Source organism: Polypterus senegalus, chromosome 8 (assembly GCF_016835505.1).
Source record: "Polypterus senegalus isolate Bchr_013 chromosome 8, ASM1683550v1, whole genome shotgun sequence".
Taxonomy (NCBI): Eukaryota; Metazoa; Chordata; class Cladistia; order Polypteriformes; family Polypteridae; genus Polypterus; species Polypterus senegalus.
This window is the reverse complement of record NC_053161.1, coordinates 123729846-123754764: the sequence shown is the minus strand read 5'-3', so window position 1 is coordinate 123754764 and position 24919 is coordinate 123729846. Positions and strand designations below refer to the sequence as shown.

Sequence of the window (24919 nt, the reverse complement as noted above, 5' to 3'; positions counted from 1 at the left end):
GGAATAGATAGATAGATTGATACTTTATTAATCCCAAGGGGATATTCACAAAAATCCATGTCCAAGTTGTAAAAAGTGTCCAGAGAATGAGTCCACATTAAAGAAAGTGGTAGGAGAGATTAGTGAAATAGAGAAGAACAGAGACAAAGGTAGAAAGAGAGTCATACACCGAGCTGCTGGAAATGCTGCCACTTGTTGTGGCGCCTGAGTCATTGATTGAATGATGTTGGGTACTTCCTCGTAGAACTGCCTCTAGTGGCCCCAGCTCTCTGCAGTTCTGTAATTTATGGGTCACCTAGGTTATGTCTAATATTTCAACTGTTTTTAAAATGGAGGAGCATTTGCCCATGTACACTTTTTTTTTTGGTCTGTCTGCTTCCACATAATGGCATAATTGCCATTGACACCACACATTGGTGCCTAGGACCTGTTCTCCTCTAGACTGAATTAACAGATTTTTTTAAAATCCTGCTTAAATATCATAATGTAATTGCATAACATTCAGTTGAATGTTTACAAATAAATTGTAACATCCAGCAGTTATGTACGTAACTGAATTATAAAGCAAATAAAATTGTAATTGAAACTGTATACATGAAAAGTAACTGAAATAAAATTAAAATGGGGAATAAATAAAAACATTATTTCTGTTTAATGAATAAACCAACCAGGTGTATGCACAACCCTTTCTTTTAGTTTTAGTACACAACATGTCCAAAACAATTTTTGCTCAACCCAAACTGGTGCTTATAAGGTACATTATTCCAATTGACTGTCCCTCCTTTCTTTAAGTGGATACTTTCTCTAATAAGCATAAAAGTTGTTAGCTGGCAAAAAATAGTATAGAAATAAAATCTATGCAAGTGGAACTATAATCGCCTTGGTTCTTATAAGGTAACAATAATTGCTGAACATTGGTGAGGGAGTTAGGATTCAGGATTCCGACAATGAGCAATTCACAGAACAGTAGAACTATTAAAATATTTAGGTTTGTCTTGCGTATTCTGTTTCATCTGTCAACTTGTCATAGTTTCACTTTGTCTTGGTGGATGTTTTATTGTTTTTTTGTTTCCCAAGGCCTATTTCAGGCTAGGGTTAGAAGTCCGTTGTTTGTTTATGCTAAACAAAATCCAGTAGTATATAAGGTATACAAATGTTTTATTTTAAGCTTTGATTTTTTGCTCATCTATGACATTGTGAACTGCTTTATGTATTTATTCAAAATACTGTAGCTATGTTTTTAGAAAGTTTAGAAGGTAATTTGCCTTTTAGAATTTGTACTTTTTTTGACATTTTAAGAATTACAGACTTTATTGCTTGTTTATAGTTTGTGGTTAAAATTTTTTGTTGCAGTTTATCTTGAACACTGAATTTCTTTTAGTGAGAATAGTGAGAAGTTTTTGCATTTGACATCAGTACAGTATTATCTTATGATTTTATTTTCCTTAAACTTTTCTTTGAATATCTAGAGTGATGAAAATGATCAGGAACAGTCGGATACAGAAGAAGGAGTTAGCAAAAATGAGTTACAGGTAATGTGCTTGTTAGTTATACTTGTCTTTATTTGTAAATACAGTTGTTTGCATTTTTTTTGAAATTCTCTAAATAGTCCATCCTCATGATTCTATGGTCTTTTCTGAAGCAGACAGGAACGTTACTTAACATTAACCAATGTTCATATTATTTCATACCTTTACAGTAATTTAGCTGAAGTACTGCATTATGTGTTGTACTATAGTACAGGTCGTCCCCAGGTTACGGACATCCGACCTACGACTTATGAACGGGCCGCAGCTATGACGCATGCACCTCAGTAACTGCCGCTCCATCATCTTCGGCTTAGAGATGCTGCAAGTGGTGGCTAGATGGAGGCTGGAGGGGGGCGATTTCGGTGCCCGCGCAGTGTAATGTGCCTCGGGCGGCTCCCGGCGGCAAGCGGTTTCACTGCCCACCCCCCACACACGGCTGCCCCGTTCATTCTCGGTGGGTGGCTGGTAATGCTGCAAGCAGTGACCCAGTTGTGGCTGAATGGAGGCCATTGAGGGTGAACGGGGCGGCGGAGGGTGGCATTGTAGTGTGCATCGGGTGGCTGCCTATTGAATGGGGGTAATTCACTACCCGCCCTTTGGCCGCACCGTGTTCGTGTATCACCTCAACATTTAAGAGAATGGCTGGTTGCTTTTTGTGTAAAAAAAAAAAAGTATTCCAGAATAGCGCTAGATCAATTGTTTGAAAACCTGAAGAGAAATACAGCACAGGACTAGACAGCAATGCTATAAGCAACCCACTTATACTTGTATGTCCGGCAAAAATTGTTACAGTGTTGTGAAGCTGACTAATTTATGAAATTATACTAGTGGCCAGCTTTGGGTAATAGTTAAAGCCACAGTATTTCTTTGCACAAATCACTTGTCTTTTAAATGCACTTGTCATTTGCCACTATTACTCGCAATTGCACTGAAGTAAAAGTTTCCATTCGTATGCTTGCCGACTACAATAGAGGAGAGGGGAGAGGTTAGGAGCACACGCTGATACAGCGCATTGCCACGCCCACCAAATGACAAATCAATTTAGGACCCCCGGATTAGAACCCAAGTGCAGCCAAAATTTATTTAGTAATTATTTAAGTGTAGTACACATTTTTTTTATGCCTGCTAGAATTATTTGGACAGATAACAGTTGTTAGATTAATGTAATTGATCAAAAAATAGTTGATAGATCATTTATAAAATCATTGTGGCAGCCCTACAGAACACCATTTGCAACAGTAATGAAGGAATTTGAGTGAACTTGAAAACTAACAGAATAAATACAAACATAAGATTAACAGTGTTCTTTGTTATAAACGGGGGCACAAATCAGAAGCAGTTTAGGTTATGTATTATATTTGCCTTGTTACTGCCAAGCACTGTCGCCACACTTCTCTTCATAAAGTTCGTTGGCACTCCACTCACATGCTTTGATCCTGCATATTTGTGGCTGTTACAAGGACTGCGTTTGATGAAAACTCGATTTTCATTAAAAATCTATCAAATTAAGCAATGATTGCTTTGTGGAACTACATAACTTTTTTGTACAATGTAGAGCTAGTTATTAACCTACTGTTAATGTTCTTTGATTTTGGAAATTCTGTTTGTAATTTTAAACTTTCAAGCACAATATTATGTGGTACAGTACACCTACATAGGTGGTGTAATAGTAGTACATCTGCTTCGCAATATATGGATACCATGATTTCATGTCCTGGGTCATCCCTGCATGGAGTTTGTAAAGCACTTCGAGTAGTAAGTAAAGGACTATATAAATGTAAATAATTTATTATTATTATTATACTTGGTGATTTGTCAATTTAAAATTGTAAACGTTTTTATTTTTCACCAAATAAAACATGTTGCACTAGGACTCTTGGCCTCGCACTAGGACTCTTGGCTTCTATATACCTTCACAGTACTTAAAACTTGATTTCAATGCAATGTATACAGACCAGCACCTTTTGGTTTACAAGAACGGCACTGCTAGTCACACATGGTGATTTAAAACAAACCTATGTTCCCTCAGTTTGCAGTAGATGTTGTATTCATGTGTGTTTGTTACTGTTATCACTTTTTATGGGTATGTGCATTGATAGCAATGATAGATCTTTTTTTTCCTATTCAATATATACTTTGAAATGTGACTAGGTTATGTTTGACCAAAACAGTTACTTTATTTCAAAAGTGAAAACAAATGTTATTGGTAATACTGTGCACTGTTTTGTTTATAAAAAAAGTGTATTTTGTTGTTATTTTTAATATACTTTTTGATTTGCCTTTGTTAGATGTGGTCACCTTTAAAAGGGAAACATTGAATAAACTTCTTCTTTCAGATGCACCCGTTAAGGGGGATCACTACACCGGAACATCTTTTTCCATATCTTCCTGTCACACCCACTACCTTCACGTCCTCTCTCATCACATCCATAAACCTTGCCCTAGGCCTTTGTCTTACCTGGCAGCTCCATCTTTAATATCTTCCTCCCAATACACTGTACGTAGCATCTCTTCTCTTCACATGTCCAAACCAACACAATCTTGCACACTTTGTCTCTCAACAATCCAATCTGAACTGACCTTCTATTGTACTCATTTCTAATCTTGTCCATCGATGTCGCACCCAATGCAATTTTAGTGTCTTTAATTCTGCCACTTCCAGGTTTGTCTCCTGCTTTTTGGTGTGTGCCACCGTCTCTAGCCCATATAATGTAGCTGGTCTTACTATCGTCTTGTATACCTTCCCTTTCACTCTTGATGGTACCTGTTTGTCACATATGACTCCTGACACTCTTCTGCTCCCACTCCACCCTGCCTGCACTCTTTTTTTTTTCATCTATCTTCCACAATCCCCATTACCCATTGATCCCGAGTATTTAACACTAGAATTACCAGAGTCTACGAGAAAACTCGTAAATCTGGTCCACATTAAATCCATTCGCACGTCTCCATCAGTGTCTTCTGTCCTATAAATGTGTCGATAACAGCAAGCAGCCTGCTATCCCATCCCCTCGCCCACCGCCGTAGTTGAATTCACAAAAAAGTTTCTCAGTGCTAAGTGTTTACTTTCGAGTGAAGTGCTGGAGCTTTATTGGGAAAAAAAGTACATCGTCATTTGGAATATGTATATTTCATGTCTGTTCCGTGTCATCAACAATCTCTGTAAAAACATTGTTAACACAGAAATGTTTCTCATGTTTTAGTAATAATTGATAAAATGTAGACATGAAATGTATGATGTGTGAAGCCTGAAATACAAATATGAAATAACACTTTCACAAAAGGTATAACAAAACAAGTGCACTTTTATTCAAGAATTTAACCGAAGAAAAAAGAAAGCAGGTTAGGGTAGGCGTTAGATGCGACAGCTTGTGTGGTGCAATGCCAAGAACTACTGCCTTCCAATCAATAGGTCACAGTTTCGATATCAACTGCTTCCCAAAGTTACCATTTTGAGTAGTGAGCTGTTATTGTTTATATCATACAATAAAAACATACATTTGATTTGCGTCTGTAAATTTATAGTACTTGTCAAAGACAGAGAGCCACGTCCGCCAACGCACAAAGCCCCGCCCGCCAACTGTAACCCTCCTTCCACGTCGTTGTCGAGGCATGTGCACTGCCTGCTCATGTGCTTGCACGCAACAACTTGCCAAACACAGCCTCAGTCGCTTTCATCTGTGCTACAGTCCACATGCACCTCTGAGCCACGTTGACTTTTCATTGTTCTTTTCGGTTCCGGGTACTTTTTTTATATATATATATATATATATATATATATATATATATATATATATATATATATATATATATATATATATATATATATATATATATATATATATATATAATATATTCGACCAAGTCGCCCAACCATGGGGTACGCACAACAGAGCCCCGCCCACCAACTCTCACCCTCCTCCTGCGTCCACCCTCGCATTGCATCATGAACATTGCCTGCAGTGCTTCAAAACAACTCATTCCACTCACACCTTCAGTTGCACATTTTATAACGAGGACTTCATGGCTGAGATGAATCTCCACAACCATGTGCAAATCCATTCAACACCAACATTTGTCTGCAGCCACGCTGATGTGACATCACCTTCCCACTATCCTCTTACTGAAAAAAACATTTACAGACGCATTTCACACCGGAATTTCAATACAACATTTGCTCAAAATCCTTCACGCTCCAGAAATATCTCAAAGCACGTTTAAACACACACTCCACTGAACAACGCATTCCACAGAGGTCTTTCAATGCACTATTTGTTCGAAAACGTTCCGACTGCAGAGATATCTCAACGCACATTTAAAATCACACTCCACTGAACAACTGTGTCTTTCAGGAAGTGTTCACACATCAATAAATAATTATGCGGTGGATGCTACGCCGCGGGTTGGCCAGTTCACTTTATTCTTTTTATCCCAGACAAAACCTAAGACTTGTGCGCGCAGTGCTAATGTTTGCTAATTGAAAGTATACTGTAAATGTGTATTGGATTTCTCATATATGTTTATATATTTTTTCCCCCCCTCTTCTTGCCTCCTGCAGACTGATCGTCTATTCAGGTATGGATATTAACACTTTTTTTTAATTAAATTTGTCTCATTGAACTAAAAAAAAAGTTTATTTAAAAAAAAAAAATCATCTTAAAGTTTATTAAATAATAGCCTCTGGTGAAAGAGAATTAAGAGTTCAGACTATACTACAATATATCTGTTATGAGAGAGAGACTTTAAAAAAAAAAAAAAATTACATTTTTCAAGATTCAGATATTACAAAGAAGGCAGTATTTTCTTTTTCTCTTTAGTTCATGAGTGAAACACACCAAGTTTTATACAATGTTGCATTTTAAATTGGGGGAAAATGTTTACAGTAATGTAAAGGTTTTACAATTAATAAATTGAGAGCAAATAAGTAATATACTGTTAATTAAAAGAAAAACGTTGCCACACTCTGTAGTTGCTACAAATTCATCCATATTCTAGCTAATGTTTATGGCAGTTTTTGAAATATAATTAAATACATCATTTAAATATCTTTTTAAAACTGTTGGATTTTTATTACTATGTATAAAAAGTGTATTTTTTTCTGATTCTACTCTGTTCAGCTGCAGTGAAAACAGAAAACCATATAACAGCAGAGTGGACCGACAAGATACAGTTGACTATAAAAAGGTACTTAATTTACTTATCTACTTGTGCTGAATTACTCCTTAGTTGCACTGCCTATCAGCAGGTGGGATAGAGAACACATTCTTGTATTTTACTACTGTTTTTGTAGAATGTTGTATACTTCATTTTTCTGGATAATTGTTAAATATCTTGTCCACGTATAGTTTTTTCAGTTTTACTGCATGTTCTTGTGTGCTTTGTATTTCTGACATTTGAATTTTAAATACTATAATCGCATAGATTCCTGCACTAAAAGTGTGTTTCTAAATAGCTTTATGAACAGATACTTGTGGAGAATGAAAAACTGAAGGCACAACTACGCGATACAGATTTGGAGCTTGCAGATTTAAAAGTACAGCTAGAAAAGGCAACACAGGTTTGTTTTTCATGCACTTTCCCCTAACTTGCAATACCAATGGCATATCTTGATAATCTTGAGTTTTGAGTCTAATACTACAAAGTTATTTCATGCTCTTTAAAATCAACTTTAAATATTTTTCTTTCAGAGGCAAGAACGATTTGCTGACAGGTCACTATTGGAAATGGAAAAAAGGGTAATGTTATTCTTACTGTATTGTATTAATATAGAACATTTTAATTACAGTTGTCTTGCAAGGTGGGTCACAGTGATAAACATATACACACATGAACCTCTTTAGTGCTTTAGAAACCTGGTTGTAATTCATGGCCCTGTGATATTTTTTGATAAATATTACATTAACTGGAAACAGGGGAGAGTGTGTGTTCTGCAGTGGTATGGTGTGCATCTTAGGTTTAGTTTATGCTGTGTAAACCCTCTCAACAGCGACATTTTAAAAGAAAGTGTTCGTTTAGATAATGGATGAAATTAGGAATGAAAACACGTAAGATTGCTGTGCATCAATAAAGCTGTACTATGTGGAAGTGTGTTTTGATTTATCTGTACCAAGGAGGGTAACTGGAAAACTGACATTTTGAGTAATAAATATTTGTAACCAAAATAATGTTACGTTCTGCTTTGAAATAGAGACTGCAATAATTACAGTGATTTTATTTATTTATTTGCTTGCTTAAAAATCAAATAGTATGTAACCCCACTGATACAACTGACACAAATGTAGGATTTAACTGAGTCTCTTGCCCACCTGTAGCTTGTTAAATCAAAATTTTACTGGGTTTGATTTATATGCAAAAAACGTGTACTCTGCCGGAGTTGAATTTTAAGCACTTAATGCCTTTCAAACTGACTGCAGTTTACAATGAGACATGGAGCTGTACTGTACTTAAGAAGGATATATTAATATTAGATAGATACTAGTAAAAATAGACATTGTTTAGTAAATAAATAAGTATCTGAAAAGTTCCTGGAACCAAGCTGTCTTGTGCTACCCTTATATAAAATATCTAAACTAATTGACTGAATGAATTTGCTTTCTTACTACATACTTAGTCAAAGCAGGTCTAGAACATTAACAGTTAAATGAACGGTGCGTGTGTGTGCCTTATGGTGTATTGGCTTCTTGATCTATGTTTAAAATTGACCCATGCTTCACAGCATTCAAAATCACTTGTTACCTTTCTACACCTAAGTGCAACATTTACAGGCAGCTTGCACATGTTAAACCTGCTGGCAATATGGTATTGTGCAATTGGTTTTTAACAGCAGTTCAATTTAACTAAAATCTGTAAGCTAAAAAATAGGTTTATTAGGTGACTTGAATGGACCTTTGAAAATTCCAAATCATCTCATACTTTCCATGATTGAACTTTGAAAGCTCAACTTGGAAAGCAACACACAAGGAAGAGTATTTATTGACAAATCATGTACATTTACCCTTCCATAGTTGAAGTGTAGGTAATTCTGTTGTTCTATGCCACAGTTATTTGCCTTTTTGTTTTGGAAGAAATTAAGCGTTATTATTCTTGCATTCAGATGGAGAAGTTATAATAATAATCTTTACATATACATTGTGCTTTTCTCAGTATTCAAAGCACTTAGTGAGTGGGGGGCCATTTCAGCCACCACCAATGTGCAGTATCTACCTGGATGATGCAACAGATGTCATTCTGCCTCAGTATACTCACCACACATTAGCTGGTAGGTGGTGAAGGGGTGAGAGACAGTTGTCTAGTCACAGACAGGAGGTGATTATTGGGCCAGGATGACAAGGCTGTAATGGACAATTTAGCCAGGGCATTGGGATAAACCCTGCTCTTTGGAAAGAATACCTAGGGACCTTTTTTGACCACAGAGTCATGGTGTCATTTTTATGTCTTATCTGAAGGACAGCACCATTTATTTATAGCACAGTGTCCCTGTCACTGCAGTGGGGCATTGCAAGGATATTATAGTTTTGCCTTTTTATATTAGTTTTTATTTCTACATTTTTTCTGATCTTTCTTGGAAATTTAGTTTTAGTTTTCCTTCGTGTATTTTTATTTTTAGATTAGTTTTTATTTCACAAAGACATTGCTCTTTTATTTTTATTTCTGTTCGTTTCAGTTTTAGTAATTATTATGACATGCAACTGTTGTGGAGATTAGTGCCACAATCAGACAGAACCGTACACTTAACGGATTTGGATATAATATGGAATTAATGTTAGAGGAAGCTTACTACTCTACATGGTTTACTATCTGGTTTTGTTTTTATCTGATAAAACCAATCATAATCAAAACCAGATAACTGAATATGACCAATTTTAGAGAATTGTATCATATTTTAAGTATTTTTGCTGAACAAATTTGCGCTGACACTTTTAATCTTTTCCTTTTATTGCCCAGAATGGGCCAGTTTGTAATGAAATTTATGTGAATTTTAAGGTTTGCGGGTTTTTTACTCTAAATGTCTACGGCACACACCATATCCTGCTCCAAGACAATGTGCTTATAAATGAACATATTGCGTTCAAAAATCTCCCATACTGGGCATTATTTTTTACCAACCATATTGATCTCTGACCTCAGAAACATACAATACAAATACAATTTATAGAAAGAACTAGCAAGATACCCGTGCTTTGCAGAGGCGAAGTACTGCCTTAAAATTTTTATTAAAAAGAAAATTAAACCTTTTTAAACTGAGGGAAAATATACCAATAATTACTTGTTAAGGATCTCTTTGTATACCACATTGTGAGTTCGGCCCTCCGGTTGTAATATGACCAAGCTGTGCGCTGAGCTTACTCTTGAGCATGCAACGTACAGTTGGCCATGTGAACAGTAATCTTGTTTCAAATCTGACAGCTTGGATTGCTGCTGTCATAATCGGTTTGAGGTTCATGGTTTGTTTCAATTACGACAGTATTTGTAGGACTTGTGTTGAAGAGACATTCGGCATCTGTCAAGCGTTGTAAGTATACAACCGGTTTCATCGATAAGTTCACATCCAGCTTTTGAGAGTTTAAACATTCATAAACATCAAAGTGTCCACTACTGAAATCGTCACCTGTCAATCTAAGATGTTTAAGAGGCATTGGCGGTTGTCGAAAGGTGTAAAATATTTGGCCATTCCGGTACACTTGAAAGCGACAACCGAACAATTCAGCGGCAGCCATCAACTCACATGCAGATGCATAGGTGAAGGGGTTAAGCATTTCACTCTTATAGTCCTCCTGTGTAATATAATTATCTCCTTTACTGTCATCAGTCCACACCTTGAACCTGTCCCAGTCATTCAATACATAAGACACAATGTTCCTCCGGATATCAAGAGTGAGCCTGTATATGGCCGTACAATATGTAACAAAGAGAATGGAAAAGGTAGGTGCCATCTCTGGGCATGGAAACCACTCGGTAAGTGACAGTTCTTTGATCGATGGTGATCACCTCAATAGACATGTTAATGGGGGGACGGTTGGAACGATAAAGGAAATGGGTACCTGAACAATGTAAAAGTAAGTCTAAAATACCTAAACAGTAACTATAATCGTAATAAATGAACAATAAAACAGAGGAGAAGCCGTGGATTAAATAAAAAGGCTGTAGTTATCATCAGGGAGACGTGAATCCCGTGGCTAATCAAGGAAGGGAATGTAGAGACTGGAGTCACGGACGGCCTTATATAGGCAGGCAGCCAACAACGTGGGAGGCGTTGGGATGGGGGACCCAACGCCTCACACGGTGACTGAGCTGGTAGCTATGGACGTATATATGTACGTAAGTAGGATTCAGTTAGCGTTGGGAACCCGCGTACCAAATTTCTTGAAGATGGGCCCATAAGTAACAAAGACCGTTGAAAAGTTCAATATGGCAGCCGACAGTGGCATCATACCACCGAAATAAGTATCAAATTTCAGCCTTCTACCGACACGGGAAGTTGGAGAATTAGTGACATTGGAAAGTTCAATATGGCGTCTGACAGTGGCGTCATACCACCGAAATAAGTACGTACATTGGTTTCGGTTAGCGCAGGGAAGCCGCCTACCAAATTTCGTGAAGATGGGGCCATGAATAGGAAATTTCAACATGGCGGACGTTGTTGACCGTTATGCGTAGAATTTCGAAATGAAACCTGCTTAACTTTTGTAAGTAAGCTGTAAGGAATGAGCCTGCCAAATTTCAGCCTTCTACCTACACGGGAAGTTGGAGAATTAGTGACATTGGAAACTTCAATATGGCGGCCGACAGTGGCATCATACCAGTGAAATAAGTATGTACATCGGTTTTGGTTAGCGCAGGGAAGCCACCTACCAAATTTCGTGAAGAGGGGGCCATAAATAAGAAAGTTCAACATGGCAAACGTTGTCAAACGTTATGACCGTTCCGTGTAGAATTTCGAAATGAAACCTGCTTAACTTTTGTAAGTAAGCTGTAAGGAATGAGCCTGCCAAATTTCAGCCTTCTACCTACACAGGATGTTGGAGAATTAGTGATGATTGAGTGAGTGAGTCAGTGAGGGCTTTGCCTTTTATTAGTATAGATTTGGCCACCTGTAGGCCTGAAAAGATATCAAAAATCAGAAAACAGATTCTACTGTGTTCTGCCAGGTGTGATCATGAAAATCATGGGGGCTTAGGAAGAACAGGGCCCTTAGGCTTGAATCAGTGTGCAGACCCTACCTAGCTATATTGAGGGAAACAAAGGAAAACAAGAATTTAGTGGCAGCAAGGCTTGAATAGCCCATACAAAAGAACATTAAACCCTTAATGAGCAGAGCAAGAGTAGGCAATAGATGTATGGATGGCCACAAAGTGACAGCATCTGAGATTAGGAACAATATATACATTATCTAAACCTGGAGCCTATCGCTGCAGGATTGGTTGCAATACAGGAACAATTCCTGATTAGCAATATGGATGATATGGCTGATGATAAGAAAAAACAGAATACTGTATATTATTTCAAGTATCTATTTTGAGAGAGAAGAATTGAAAAAAGTGTGACAAATATTGTAAAACATAATTTTCTACTGGATTATTTCCACAATATCTGGTATTTTGTGAATATCAACTAGAAAATGATAGAATAAATACAAAAACACATTAGTATGTTTAGTTTTTCACCAGTTGGCAGACTGTCTTCACCTACCTACCTGTAGTTCAGTAGAGACATTGCCAACTAATTGAAATTCACAAGGGTTTGTATCACGTTGTCAGTAGCAATATACTGATCTTGTATGAAGACCTAGACAGTGCTGTTTTATTTTCAAAAAGGATTTCTTCTGTGTGAAGTGGCAGGTGAATTATTTTCAACAAAAAGCAGGCTCCTGGGAAATAAACTGAAACGTTAGTCACTCATTATTTTTCTGTCCATACAGTAAAGGTTTTGTTTTCCAGCACATTCTGGTTTTAGGCATTTGAATTACATTCTGATATACAACAAGTGCAAAGAATGGCGGCACAGTAAATCTCACTTTCGATTACACACACTTTACACGTTTGTATTTAGCTTGCTACGTCACTGCACCCACCCTCCTTCACCAGCCGCCATTCCCGGAATCAATATATGTGGGTGGCTCATGGTGGATTACTTTCTGTTTTAGAGTTAAAAGTTACAAGGGTTAAAGTCTAATGGCAAGAATATTCATTCAAAAATGAAAACAAAATTTTTCAATAAATTTAACTCAATAAATTTTATTTCAATTAGTCTTTCTAGCTACTTTAATAGTTTCTCGTCCCTGGGTTCCAAATTCAGACAACAGAGTAAGTGCCCCCTGCTCGCCTCACCAACACCACTTCCACAGTACTTTGAGTACAATTTATTTAATGAGACACAGTATATACAAATTGCTAATAAACAATGTAATACCATCTTTCAGCTATGTTGATGTGCGTTCCAGCATCTTAGATTTTGAGGTTGAGTTTATGAGGCGCTCCCAACTTTCTGAGTAGGAAATCTGATTTGTGGTGGTGTTCCAAATGAAACTTCTTCCTTTTGAACTCAGAAATTCCAACTTTCCAGTTCAAATGGAATATAGCATTAGCCTAGACTTTTCATGTGTAGCTTTTGGCTGGTAGTCAAACTGCCAACCTCAGTTTGAAACTCTGACTCCGTTATTATGTTTAAAGACTCTTTAGTTTGGTGAATTTGTTTTATTTGATAGTTTGTGTAGGTTTTATCAATTTGGGAATTGTAACTAGCTTACTTGATATTTCATTCTGAGCCTTTCACTTGTAGAAGTCAATTTTGTACCTTTGTCCTGTAACAGTTGTTCCCTGATTTTACCTGGTTATGATGACCATTCTTGTAAGATGCTGTAGATAAAAGTGTCTGTTTAGCAAATAAATGTAAATATTAGCATATTTGCCCTTTTTAAGATTGCACATCCACTGATTTGTTGCACATTTTACATCTTTTAGTGAGTAACTTTGACATAAACCTACCATAAGTCTTTATCCCTATTGGCAAAAATTCTTAACAGGTGAAGAAGAGGGTATTTTATATTTTTTTATGTTTAACTCGGCAGGTAATCTCATTGTTAATCAAATGAAATCAAATAAGTCTATTTGAGTGTAAATTTGGAATTTCTTGTTCAGAGGTATCTTTCATAAAAACAAGTATATTTACACCCTTTATTGTATGACCTGTAATAAAACAATCAGAAAAGGTTTTAATTGCAACATTAAATGAGAGGTAATTTAGGGATATAAAGAGGTATCTTAGTGGTTTCTTTTTAATATTAAAAGAGGTTTCCTTGGAATTTAAGTTATCAACCCCACTCTGATATGTTTTATTTATAAGGCACTTCTATAAGCAGGATTCCAGTTTACATAGGTGGTTCTTGCAGGTTGAAATTTCCTTACTGCACCACATTACCCTATCCCCAGTAATAATGTTTTCCCCTTATTGATTAACATTTAGCACTTGAACATTTAGGAAGGTAGTGGGCTTGACATGCCAGTTATTCATACAGCTCCCACCTCTGACTCAATGTACAGCCTTGAGCAAATTGCTTAATGTGCTATGGATAAAAGCAATGGCCGTATGTATAATAATAAAAAGTAGCATCCCTGAAAGAGCTCAAGATTTTATGGCAAGAAGCCTGAAATGTAAAACTTGCAGTCTGAATGTACGTGTAAGAATTTTAGAATACATGTTTAGTCTGCCCATAATAAATATGGATAGAACGATAGTCTCTACATGGTTGGCCTTACTTTCCTCTAGGAAAAGAAAACTGACTGACAGCTCTTTTTCTCAGTGTCAAAGTCTTTATTTAGTGTTTAATGACGATATTATGCGTATCCAATGTTGTATGTACCCTGTCGTTCTTTCTGAATCCCTGAGAAATGATTTGAGCATTAGAAAGTTGCCATATAAATAAAATTTATTACGAACCCAAATAATCTCTAGCTACTTGGAGATAAAATCACATACCACATTAAAATCCACTTTAGTTTTGAATCCTGAGTCTACTGAGCACATGCACATAAAAGAAAAAAGTCTGTAATGCATGTTTTACCTTACCCTTATATGGCCCTGTAGCACAAAATTTTAGCCTAACACAAAAGCTTCACACAGCTTTAGCAGAGAGATGAAGATCGAAACACAATTTGCTCAGTTCTTCAGGCAAAGTTAGCCACTGGAGAATAATGCATAATCAGTTCCTTCTCAAAATTCATACTACTTTTCTATATATTTTACAGTACACTCAGTACAGCCTAATGCATGTAGTATGACCAATGACAACATAGAAACATGGCAGTTTATTAAAAGCAACTTTTAATCTCTCAACCAGTAATCTAATCCAGTAATATCTTACATTTTTGTAACCTGAGCAAAAACAAATTTAACTATCAGAGGGAAAAGAAAAGACCAAAGTTTGGTGGTAGATTTCTGGAAGAAAGAAGAAAATGTGTAAAGACGACAAAAATGAACGCAAGGAAAACACAATACAGTAATCCCTCGCTATTTTGCGCTTCGACTTTCGCGGCTTCACTCTATCGCGGATTTTGAATGTAAGCATAACTAAATATATATCACGGATTTTTCACTGGTTTGCGGACATTGGGTCTTTTAATTTATGTTACATGCTTCCTCAGTTTGTTTGCCCAGTTGATTTCATAAAGGGACGCTATTGGCGGATGGCTTAGAAGCTACCCAATCAGAGCATGTATTACATATTAACTAAAACTCTTCAATGATATAAGATATGCTTCCCACGCGGTGCTTGATTGTTTGCTTTTCTCTCTCTCTAACCCTCTCTGACATTCTCTACGCCTGACGGAGGGGGTATGAGCAGAGGGGCTGTTTGCCTAGAGGATACGGATGCTTCTCTACAAAATCCCGCTTTATTGCGGTGCTTGGCATACTTAAAAGCACATATTGATTTTTTGATTGTTTGCTTTTATCTCGCGCTCTCTCTCTCTGACATTCTCTGCTCCTGACGGCGCTCCTTTGAAGAGAAGATATGTTTGCATTCTTTTAATTGTAAGAAAGAACTGACATCTCTGCCTTGTCATGGAGCACAGTTTAAACTTTTGACTAAAGGGTGTTATTTCATGTCTAGAGGGCTCTAATAATGTTAACAGTGTGGGAGAGTTTATAAGGGCTTAAAATATCTAAAAATAACCATACAAACATATGGTTTCTACTTCGCGGATTTTCATCTATCGCGGGGGGTTCTGGAACGCAACCCTCACGATCGAGGAGGGATTAGAGAGTTTGTTGGTGGCCATTTAAAACAAATTTAAAAAAAATAGCAAAGGGAAACAGTATCACATAGACAGGCTGTGATGAATATTAACATTAATAGATCTCTGAGAGAGAGAGGGAAATGAAGAAATAAATAAATGAATAATTGTTAAAATCAAATCCATATTAAAGGGGTAATAAAGTTGTATGTGCTTCAGCCTTCCAGATAACAGATAGCTGTTTAATGTTTTTTGTTATCTGAAATCATTTACGACTGCTGGAAACAATCACGTTATTTGCTTCTTTTATTATCCAAAGAAGATAATTACATATATGGTCTATGAAACTGTAAAGTAGCAGTTTTGAGCTATAACTGTTTTAAATTTTGGCCCTGTTTCTATGCCTGTTTTAAGCAGTCCCTTTATATAACACAGGTTATAATTAATCAAAGTAAATTAGCAACAGTAATAGTTGTTGTTCCAGCATTTAACACATTTGTTCGTACATCTCGCTGACCACAAGTTTTGGCATTTTTATAAATAACTGTATAGTATTAAACAATTATCCATAAAATTGTTTCTGTAGTGCTCTTAAGACTCAACTATTCATGTTCTATGGAATAATAGGTATGAATTTTTTGTACTACATAATTACCCTCTGCTTTTTTTTAGTATTGTTTGGTGTCTGTGTTGCATTTCTGTTTTCATGTTTTAAATTTTTGTGTAATCCTTTGATCTATGTTTACTAAGTATAAATTGAAACAAGATGTATTAAAATTTCTTATTACAGTTTTTGGTTTATATTCTCTGTATTTGAATTAGCCAGTTTTCATGTTGTAAATAAAAGCAGCATATGTGCATTTTGATTCATAACACAGGATTTCAAGATATTAAATATATTTTAACTATTAGTAATATTCAATAAACACTGACTAACTTCTTATGCCTGAAAGAAATCAATTTATGTCTAAAGGTAACACGCAAGACTCGCTCTCATCTTAGTGGTATGGAGTAATGTGTTTTTTATTTAACTACTACTGCTGCTTGCTCAACTTTACTAACTACTGCAGTTTTTTTTAAAAAAGTTCACACAACTGGAGCTGCCTTGTTTCACTCAGTTTGGTTTGATCATTTAAAGTTTTATTAAGATGTATATATGTTTCATTAGATTTAAAAATTAAATTTACTTTGACAGTACAAACAATTTTACCATTACTAAATGAAGTTAATATTGGTAATGAATGCATGTCATCATTTCTGCATGGCCTGTTTGTAAAATGTACACATCTTTTCTTTGAATCTGATCAGTGATAACTAAATGTTGTATTCACAGTAATTATTTTATAAAAGCTAGTCTTTTTAAGTTGGAATGTTATTTGTTACATTTGCTGCCACACTTGATTATGTGCATGGGTGTATGAAGTTGATAACATTTTTGCTTTGTAAAAGTACAATGAATCTGTTAATATTAACAAAAATAAAAAATATAGAGTTTCTGAATTTTCATCTGTATTTTCATGTTTAATGTCAGACCAGATTTATCCAGTTACCAAACTAAATTGGGATGGAAATTAAGTAATTTTGACATTCAAAAAGAAGAGCAAACAGAGTATTACTATTTAATTTCCAGGATGTTTTAAATTGCTGAAGGGCTGCAGTTCATTATTTTATAGCAACACGATTTCTTAAAATGAACCCGTCTAGTTGAGAGATATTTTCATCACACATACACCACCCCCTAAAAGCTTTGATTTTATGCTATACCATTTGTGCAGAGCTTTGAATTCACTACTGTAATTTGATCATTTGTACTATGATTTTGTGGACATCTTTTTTTTTAATTATTATTATATAACCACCACCAAGACATAAAGGATATCACATTTGTCTTTAGTTGAACTGTTTAACATTGTGTGTCTCTTAAAATTCAATGTGACTTAAATGATTCAGGAGAATGATTGGCTAAAGCCACCGCACAGCTATTTCTGCCTAATGAGGTACACTTGAAGTTTTTACCAAAACAATTCAGATGAGGCTGTAATATTAAATCACACTTTCTTTCACACATAATTAGTTTAAGTTTCTTTTTGATGTATTGTGTCAGAAAACAGAAGTTTGCTAATATTAAATTTGTGTTCAGTGTCAAACACATGGATGTACAGTACATTGTCGAAGGGAATGGTAACAGCTTAGTTTCACAAAGTTCCTTTTAGGGCTAATCATCAAAATGATATTACAGTTATGTCAGTTTGCTTGGTGCAAAAAAAAAAATGTGGCTTATTATATTTATATTCAAGTTGATAAGATTCCATATGGGGAGCAACAAATTTGCAGTGACTACTGAAAATGTACTACATTTATGGTTATTTTAAAAAAAAAAAAAAAAAACCACACACACTAATAAGCTAAGACAGGGTAAATAAAGTGAAAAATGATTGAGCCTTCTAGAAGGTGGCCAAAGAATTGGCATTAGGTGAAATACAATCATAAGGTGGCGATTTTATATATAATTGGCCACAATAAAATAAGACTATAATTGCTTCCAGCCTATTCAGGACATAAAGAGTAAGAAAGGATTTAATGTTTGATCTTTTTGTAAAATTAAATATTGTGTAGTTTTAAAGTATAACACAGATGTAGGTGCTTTTAGCTTGAAATGCTTCACATAGTGTTTGCTTGTATTTCATGCTGTGTTTCATTTCACTTGTTTTTTTCACTTTGGGTATGCACTACTTAATTGTATATATATAAAACTAACTAGCAATTTTTATTTTATTTTTATTTTGGTTTCTTTTGTCCTTTGATATTTAGGAAAGGAGAGCCTTGGAAAGGAGGATATCAGAGATGGAGGAAGAACTTAAGGTAAGCGATCAAATTACTATTAGTATTTTTTTTTATATACAGTACTGTGTGAGTGTATATCTTTTTCCTATATAATACTTGTTTTTTTTCCTACACAATACTTGGTGGTGTTTCTTTATTATTTAACTGTAATATTTTATAGAGGATATTTCAGTAAGCACATTTTCATTCAAATAAATTGTTACATCAAGCACCATAAAACATATTTCTGTTTATGATGTATCTTTAAAGGAATAAATTACATTGAAGTAGCTTCAAGTAATTGAGCAAAAGTGATGGTGGGAAGCTTGTTTGTGGACTGCAGATTGGATAGAGTAGCATGTGTGTCGTCTGCATGGACTAAACAGGGTGGAAGCAACTTTCTAAAGTAATATTGTTGGCAAAATTATTTACTCTGAGGTGACTGAAATTCCTAGTCATTAAAATACTTGGTCTTTGAGTGAAATGTACTGTACCTGTATTCAAAGTAGAAATTGCACAAGTTAATGAAAAGATTTTTATCATCAAGTAGATAATGTAAAGCTAAAAATCAAAAACAAAGTAAATTCAGGGCCTTTGACTTGAGGGTGACTTTTAGAGGTCAAATCAGATCTGCACTAATTATCAGTATAATGTGAAACTGCTTAGAATACAAAATGTCCAAGTAAAACTGGATACATAAGTATAGCAGATGGATGTTGGTAATGTGTACTTTTTCAGATGGCACACTTATTCCAAATTTTAAATATAATGCAAGGTATTACAGTATTTCTCTTCTCTACAGTGAACACTGGCTTCAGAATGTTTGTTGACCTGATTGAAAGTGTTTGTCCAGTATGTACTGTGTACACGATTATTAAGAAAGTTCCATTTTTGAGGATTAATATTAATATGGAACAAATATAGTGCCGTTAGTCAATCCAAAATGTTAATAAACCTGAATGTTTTACAAAGGAAATGTGAGTTTGAACATTCTCAGGGGAATATATACTGTATGTATGCACAATTATTACTCAACTAAATGCAAAACAAAAATGTTACCATCGTGCTTGTTTGTTTTCATCTTTTAAAGTGAGAATAAAAATTTAACAACTCAAAATTTACAAATAAACATTTCTGACATTTTAAAAAAAAAAAAAAATCAGTGACCAATATAGCCGCTCTTCTTTTCAGTAACAGTCATAAGCCTTCTATTCGTGAAGTCTGTCAGTTTTTTGATCGGTTGATAATTTACTCTGTCTAGCCACACAGTGAAGTACTTCGATGCATGCAATGAAGTATTCCACTGCATAAAAATCATAGTCTTGAAAGATGCAGACTTTTTCCTGTACCACTGCTTGACGAAAGTGTCTTAACCTCTAAACCTACAGCCAGTTTTTAGAAGACTGATTTTGAGTCAATCTTCAACCTGAAAAAGTCCAACTAGCTCATCTTTAATAATACCAGTCCATACCAGCACCCCACCGCCACCTTGCTGGTATCTGAGTTGAAGTGGTGCTCTGTGTTCCCGTTACTGATGCATCCACAGGCCCGTACATCAAGAGTCCATCTCATCGCATCAATCCATAAAACCTTTAAAAATCTGTCTTCAGATATTTCTTGGCCCAGTCTTGATGTTTTAACTTGTGTGTCTTGTTCAGTGGTGGTCAGGTTTCAGCCTTCCTTACCTTAGCCATGTCTTTGAGCACTGAACACCTTGTACTTCTGGGCACTCCAGGTAGGTTGCAGCTCTGGAATATGACAGCACTGGAGAGTAATGGGTTCCTGGTAGCTTCACGTTTGATTCTTCTTAAATATTTGGCAGTTAATTTGCCCTTTTTTTTTTTTTTTCTTTTTTTTCCCCCAACATGTTTCTTGCGACCCTGTTGACTGTTTACAACAAAACATTTGATGGTTCTGTGATCTCGCCCCAATATCTTGGCAGTTGATATCCTTAGGCCACACCCTCCCTCATTACACAAATACACATCACCTGATATGCTTAAATCCAATATGCATTCAAGTTTGTACAGCTTGGAGTTAGAATATATAAATAAAAATGATGATATGGTCAAAATACTCACTTGCCTAGTAATTGTGCACCCAGTGTATGTTTAGTAGGAAGGTTATATTAACAAGATGTGCAATTAAAACATAATTAAACAGCGAATAAAATGTAAAATATACTTTCTCCCACGGCTAGATTGCAATAATATATACAGTGGATCTCAAAATTTTTATTTTGCAGTGCCCTTATCAGTAAGGAAAACGGACTGCAGTACCCCCTTGAGAGTTTTTGTTGAGCACGAGTTTTCTTGATTTTTCAAGAATCTCAAACTTTATTATTCTTTGGAATAGGATAGTACTTCAGAATAAAAGAAAATCAAAATTAATAAACAAAAACATTGTAAGATAAAACACTATTTTCAAAATATATAATTTTATATTTGGAACATGATATAGCTTCACAGCTAAAAGAAGGAAATCAGAAACTTCACAGGTTAAAGAGGAATAAGAAAATACAGAAAGACACACACTTACCACAAAAGTCAGAATTAATGCTAAGTGTGACAACTTTAACCTTTATGGAAGCATATGCTGAAAAGAACCACTTTTTTGCAAGTGAAGTTATAGAAGGGTGTTTATAAGAATGTGATGTCTTAGCTCTCTCTAACCACTTCATCCTAAAATCTACCATGGAAAATCATGGGAAGGGTAAAACTGATTGACAATGTTCACCAAATATAAATGTGATCTTGCTCAACAATTCCAAAATTCAGTTATCTCAAATATAATATTGACTTAATCCGCACAAGAGCATGTGCAACAGTCACAAGAAGCTTGCAATCAATGCATGAGGTACCCAAGTCTGACAATATTAGGAGCTGTAGGAGAACCATTGGTACCAAGTGATCCATGAGAGAACATGCTCTAATGTTTGTATGCAGTCAAACAATTTTTACCATGAAAGGAGAGAAAATGTTTCTTAGAATAAACCTTCAAGACAGTTAGCTAAGCTACATTTTAATGTATTTACGCGTATGTGTGTGTATATATACAGTGTATATATATATATATATATATATATATATATATATATATATATATATATATATATATATATATATATATATATATATATATATATATATATACATACACACACACACTCACCTAAAGGGTTATTAGGAACACCATACTAATACGGTGTTTGACCCCCTTTCGCCTTCAGAACTGCCTTAATTCTACGTGGCATTGATTCAACAAGGTGCTGAAAGCATTCTTTAGAAATGTTGGCCCATATTGCTAGGATAGCATCTTGCAGTTGATGGAGATTTGTGGGATGCACATCCAGGGCACGAAGCTCCTGTTCCACCACATCCCAAAGATGCTCTATTGGGTTGAGATCTGGTGACTATGGGGCCATTTTAGTACAGTCAACTCATTGTCATGTTCAAGAAACCAATTTGAAATGATTCGAGCTTTGTGACATGGTGCATTATCCTGCTGGAAGTATGCATCAGAGGATGGGTACATGGTGGTAATGAATGGATGGACATGGTCAGAAACAATGCTCAGGTAGCCCGTGGCATTTAAACGATGCCCAATTGGCACTAATGGGCCTAAAGTGTGCCAAGAAAACATCCCCCACACCATTACACCACCACCACCAGCCTGCACTGTGGTAACAAGGCATGATGGATCCATGTTCTCATTCTGTTTACGCCAAATTCTGACTCTACCATTTGAATGTCTCAACAGAAATCGAGACTCATCAGACCTGGCAACATTTTTCCAGTCTTCAACTGTCCAATTTTGGTGAGCGCGTGCAAATTGTAGCCTCTTTTTCCTATTTGTAGTGGAGATGAGTGGTATCTGGTGTGGTCTTCTGCTGTTGTAGCCCATCCGCCTCAAGGTTGTGCGTGTTGTGGCTTCACAAATGCTTTGCTGCATACCTCAGTTGTAACGAGTGGTTATTTCAGTCAATCAGCTTGAATCAGTCGGCCCATTAACCTCTGACCTCTAGCATCAACAAGGCATTTTTGCCCACAGGACTGCCGCATCCTGGATGTTTTTCCCTTTTCACACCAATCTTTGTAAACCCTAGAAATAGTTGTGCGTGAAAATTGCAATAACTGACCAGATTGTGAAATACTCAGACCGGCCTGTCTGGCACCAACAACCATGCCACGCTCAAAATTGCTTAAATCACCTTTCTTTCCCATTCTGACATTCAGTTTGGAGTTCAGGAGATTGTCTTAAACAGGACCACACCCCTAAATGCATTGAAGCAACTGCCATGTGATTGGTTGATTAGATAGTTGATATATATATATGTATATATATATATATATATATATATATATATATGTATATGTATATATGTATATGTATATGTATATGTATATGTATATGTATATATATGTATATGTATATATATATGTATATATGTATAATTATATATATGTATATATATATATGTATATATGTATAATTATATATATGTATATATATATATATGTATATATGTATAATTATATATATATATATATATATATATACAGTAATCCCTCGCTGTATCGCTTCGACTTTCGGCTTCACTCTATCGCGGATTTTAAATGTAAGCACATCTAAATATATATCATGGATTTTTCGCTGGTTCGACGCTTTCTGGACAATGGGTCTTTTAATTTAGATTACATGCTTCCTCAGTTTGATTGCCCAGTTGATTTTATACTAGGGATGCTATTGGCGGTTGGCTTAGAAGCTACCCAATCAGAGCATGTACAGTATTACATATTAACTAAAACTCCTGAATGCTATAAGATATGTTTCCCGCGCGGTGCTTGTTTGCTTCTCTCTATCTTTCTCACTCTCTCTGCTTGACGGAGGGGGTGTGAGCAGAGGGGCTGTTTGCACAGAGGACAGGGACGCTCCTCTACAAAATGCCGCTTTATCACAGTGCTTCTGTATACTTAAAAGCACATATTGATTTTTTGATTGTTTGCTTTTCTTTGCGAGCGATCTCTCTGACATTCTCTGCTCCTGACGGCGCTCGTTTATGACGCCGCTCCTTTGAAGATGATATGTTTGCTTTCTTTTAATTGTGAGAAAGAACTGTCATCTCTGTCTTGTAATGGAGCACAGTTTAAATGTTTGACTAAAGGGTGTTATTTCATGTCTAGAGGGCTCTAATAATGTTAACAGGGTGGGAGAGTTTATAAGGGCTTAAAATATATAAAAATAACCATACAAACATATGGTTTCTACTTCGCGGATTTTCACCTATCGCGGGGGGGTCTGGAACGCAACCCCCGCGATCGAGGAGGGATTACTGTATGTATATGTGTATGTGTATATATATATATATATATATATATATATATATATATATATATAGATTTTTGTATTTTTATTTAGTTTTTTTTTCCCCCGTATTTGAATTATTTTCTCTCCTCCATGTGGTGCCCCTTCAAAGACCTCATGGTGCCCTATAAAAACGCACTAAAGTCCCCTACTCCAGGGCTAATTAGTAAAAGGAAGCTCGCTATGTTACACAACCTTTTGTTAATTCCAACGACAGGAGTATAGCTGAGATAAAAGCAGGAGCTCAGCATACTTATTTTAAAATAATAATAATGAAATCTTGCAAAATTCTAAAGATCTGGTTTTAGATAAAAAAATATATATATATTTTCCATTGAGTAACAGAGGATGCTTTTGGAATCTCCAAATAAAACTGAATTTGTTGACACACTAGCAATGTAGTGTAGGAAAAATGGGTCACTTTATCACCAGATAGACTAAATTATTTTAAAGGAGCTCTAAACACTGCTAGGAGAGGTTCTGTAATGATCATGTATATTTTACATGCTTTTTTCAAAATTAATGCATGATAAATATCTGATATGTTTTCATTCTACAAGCTAAAATATCCATTTAACAGTTTTATTAATTGAAGTAAATGATTATTATGTAAAGGGTGTCTCATAGACCATTTGTTCAACTTAGGAACTTTCCAATTGGTGTTGAAATTACATAGTTCACATTAGCTGCCACTTAATCTTTCAGTATTGATTTTATAGCCTCTCTCTCTGCAAGTTCTGCAGACTACATATAAAACATTTAATATTAGTATTCAGCAGGAAAGTTTCAGTATCAAATATTTATTTAACCAAGCAAAACATAACCAACCATTGAGTATTATTGTTTATAGTAATTATTTACACAAATTATTTTTGTTTTTGGCAGTGTACTTGCAAACAAAGATCTTTGAAAATACTGATGATCTTGTTACAGTACAAGTCCTATCTCCGTCATTTCAGTTAATGCTAAATT

At 35.5% G+C, this 24919-nt stretch overlaps 1 protein-coding gene across 7 annotated transcripts in view; it reads left to right on the top strand.

Annotated features, from left to right (window-relative positions):
* Window positions 1–24919, top strand: part of ppp1r12a (protein phosphatase 1, regulatory subunit 12A) — a 309313-nt gene that overhangs the window by 261200 nt on the left and 23194 nt on the right. For all 7 annotated transcript variants that reach the window (XM_039761743.1, XM_039761744.1, XM_039761740.1 and 4 more), the window contains 6 exons: window positions 1470–1532; window positions 6088–6104; window positions 6647–6713; window positions 6982–7086; window positions 7217–7264; window positions 18572–18622. In XM_039761743.1, coding sequence (XP_039617677.1) covers window positions 1470–1532; window positions 6088–6104; window positions 6647–6713; window positions 6982–7086; window positions 7217–7264; window positions 18572–18622 — 351 coding nt within the window. The remainder of the gene's footprint in view (window positions 1–1469; window positions 1533–6087; window positions 6105–6646; window positions 6714–6981; window positions 7087–7216; window positions 7265–18571; window positions 18623–24919) is intronic.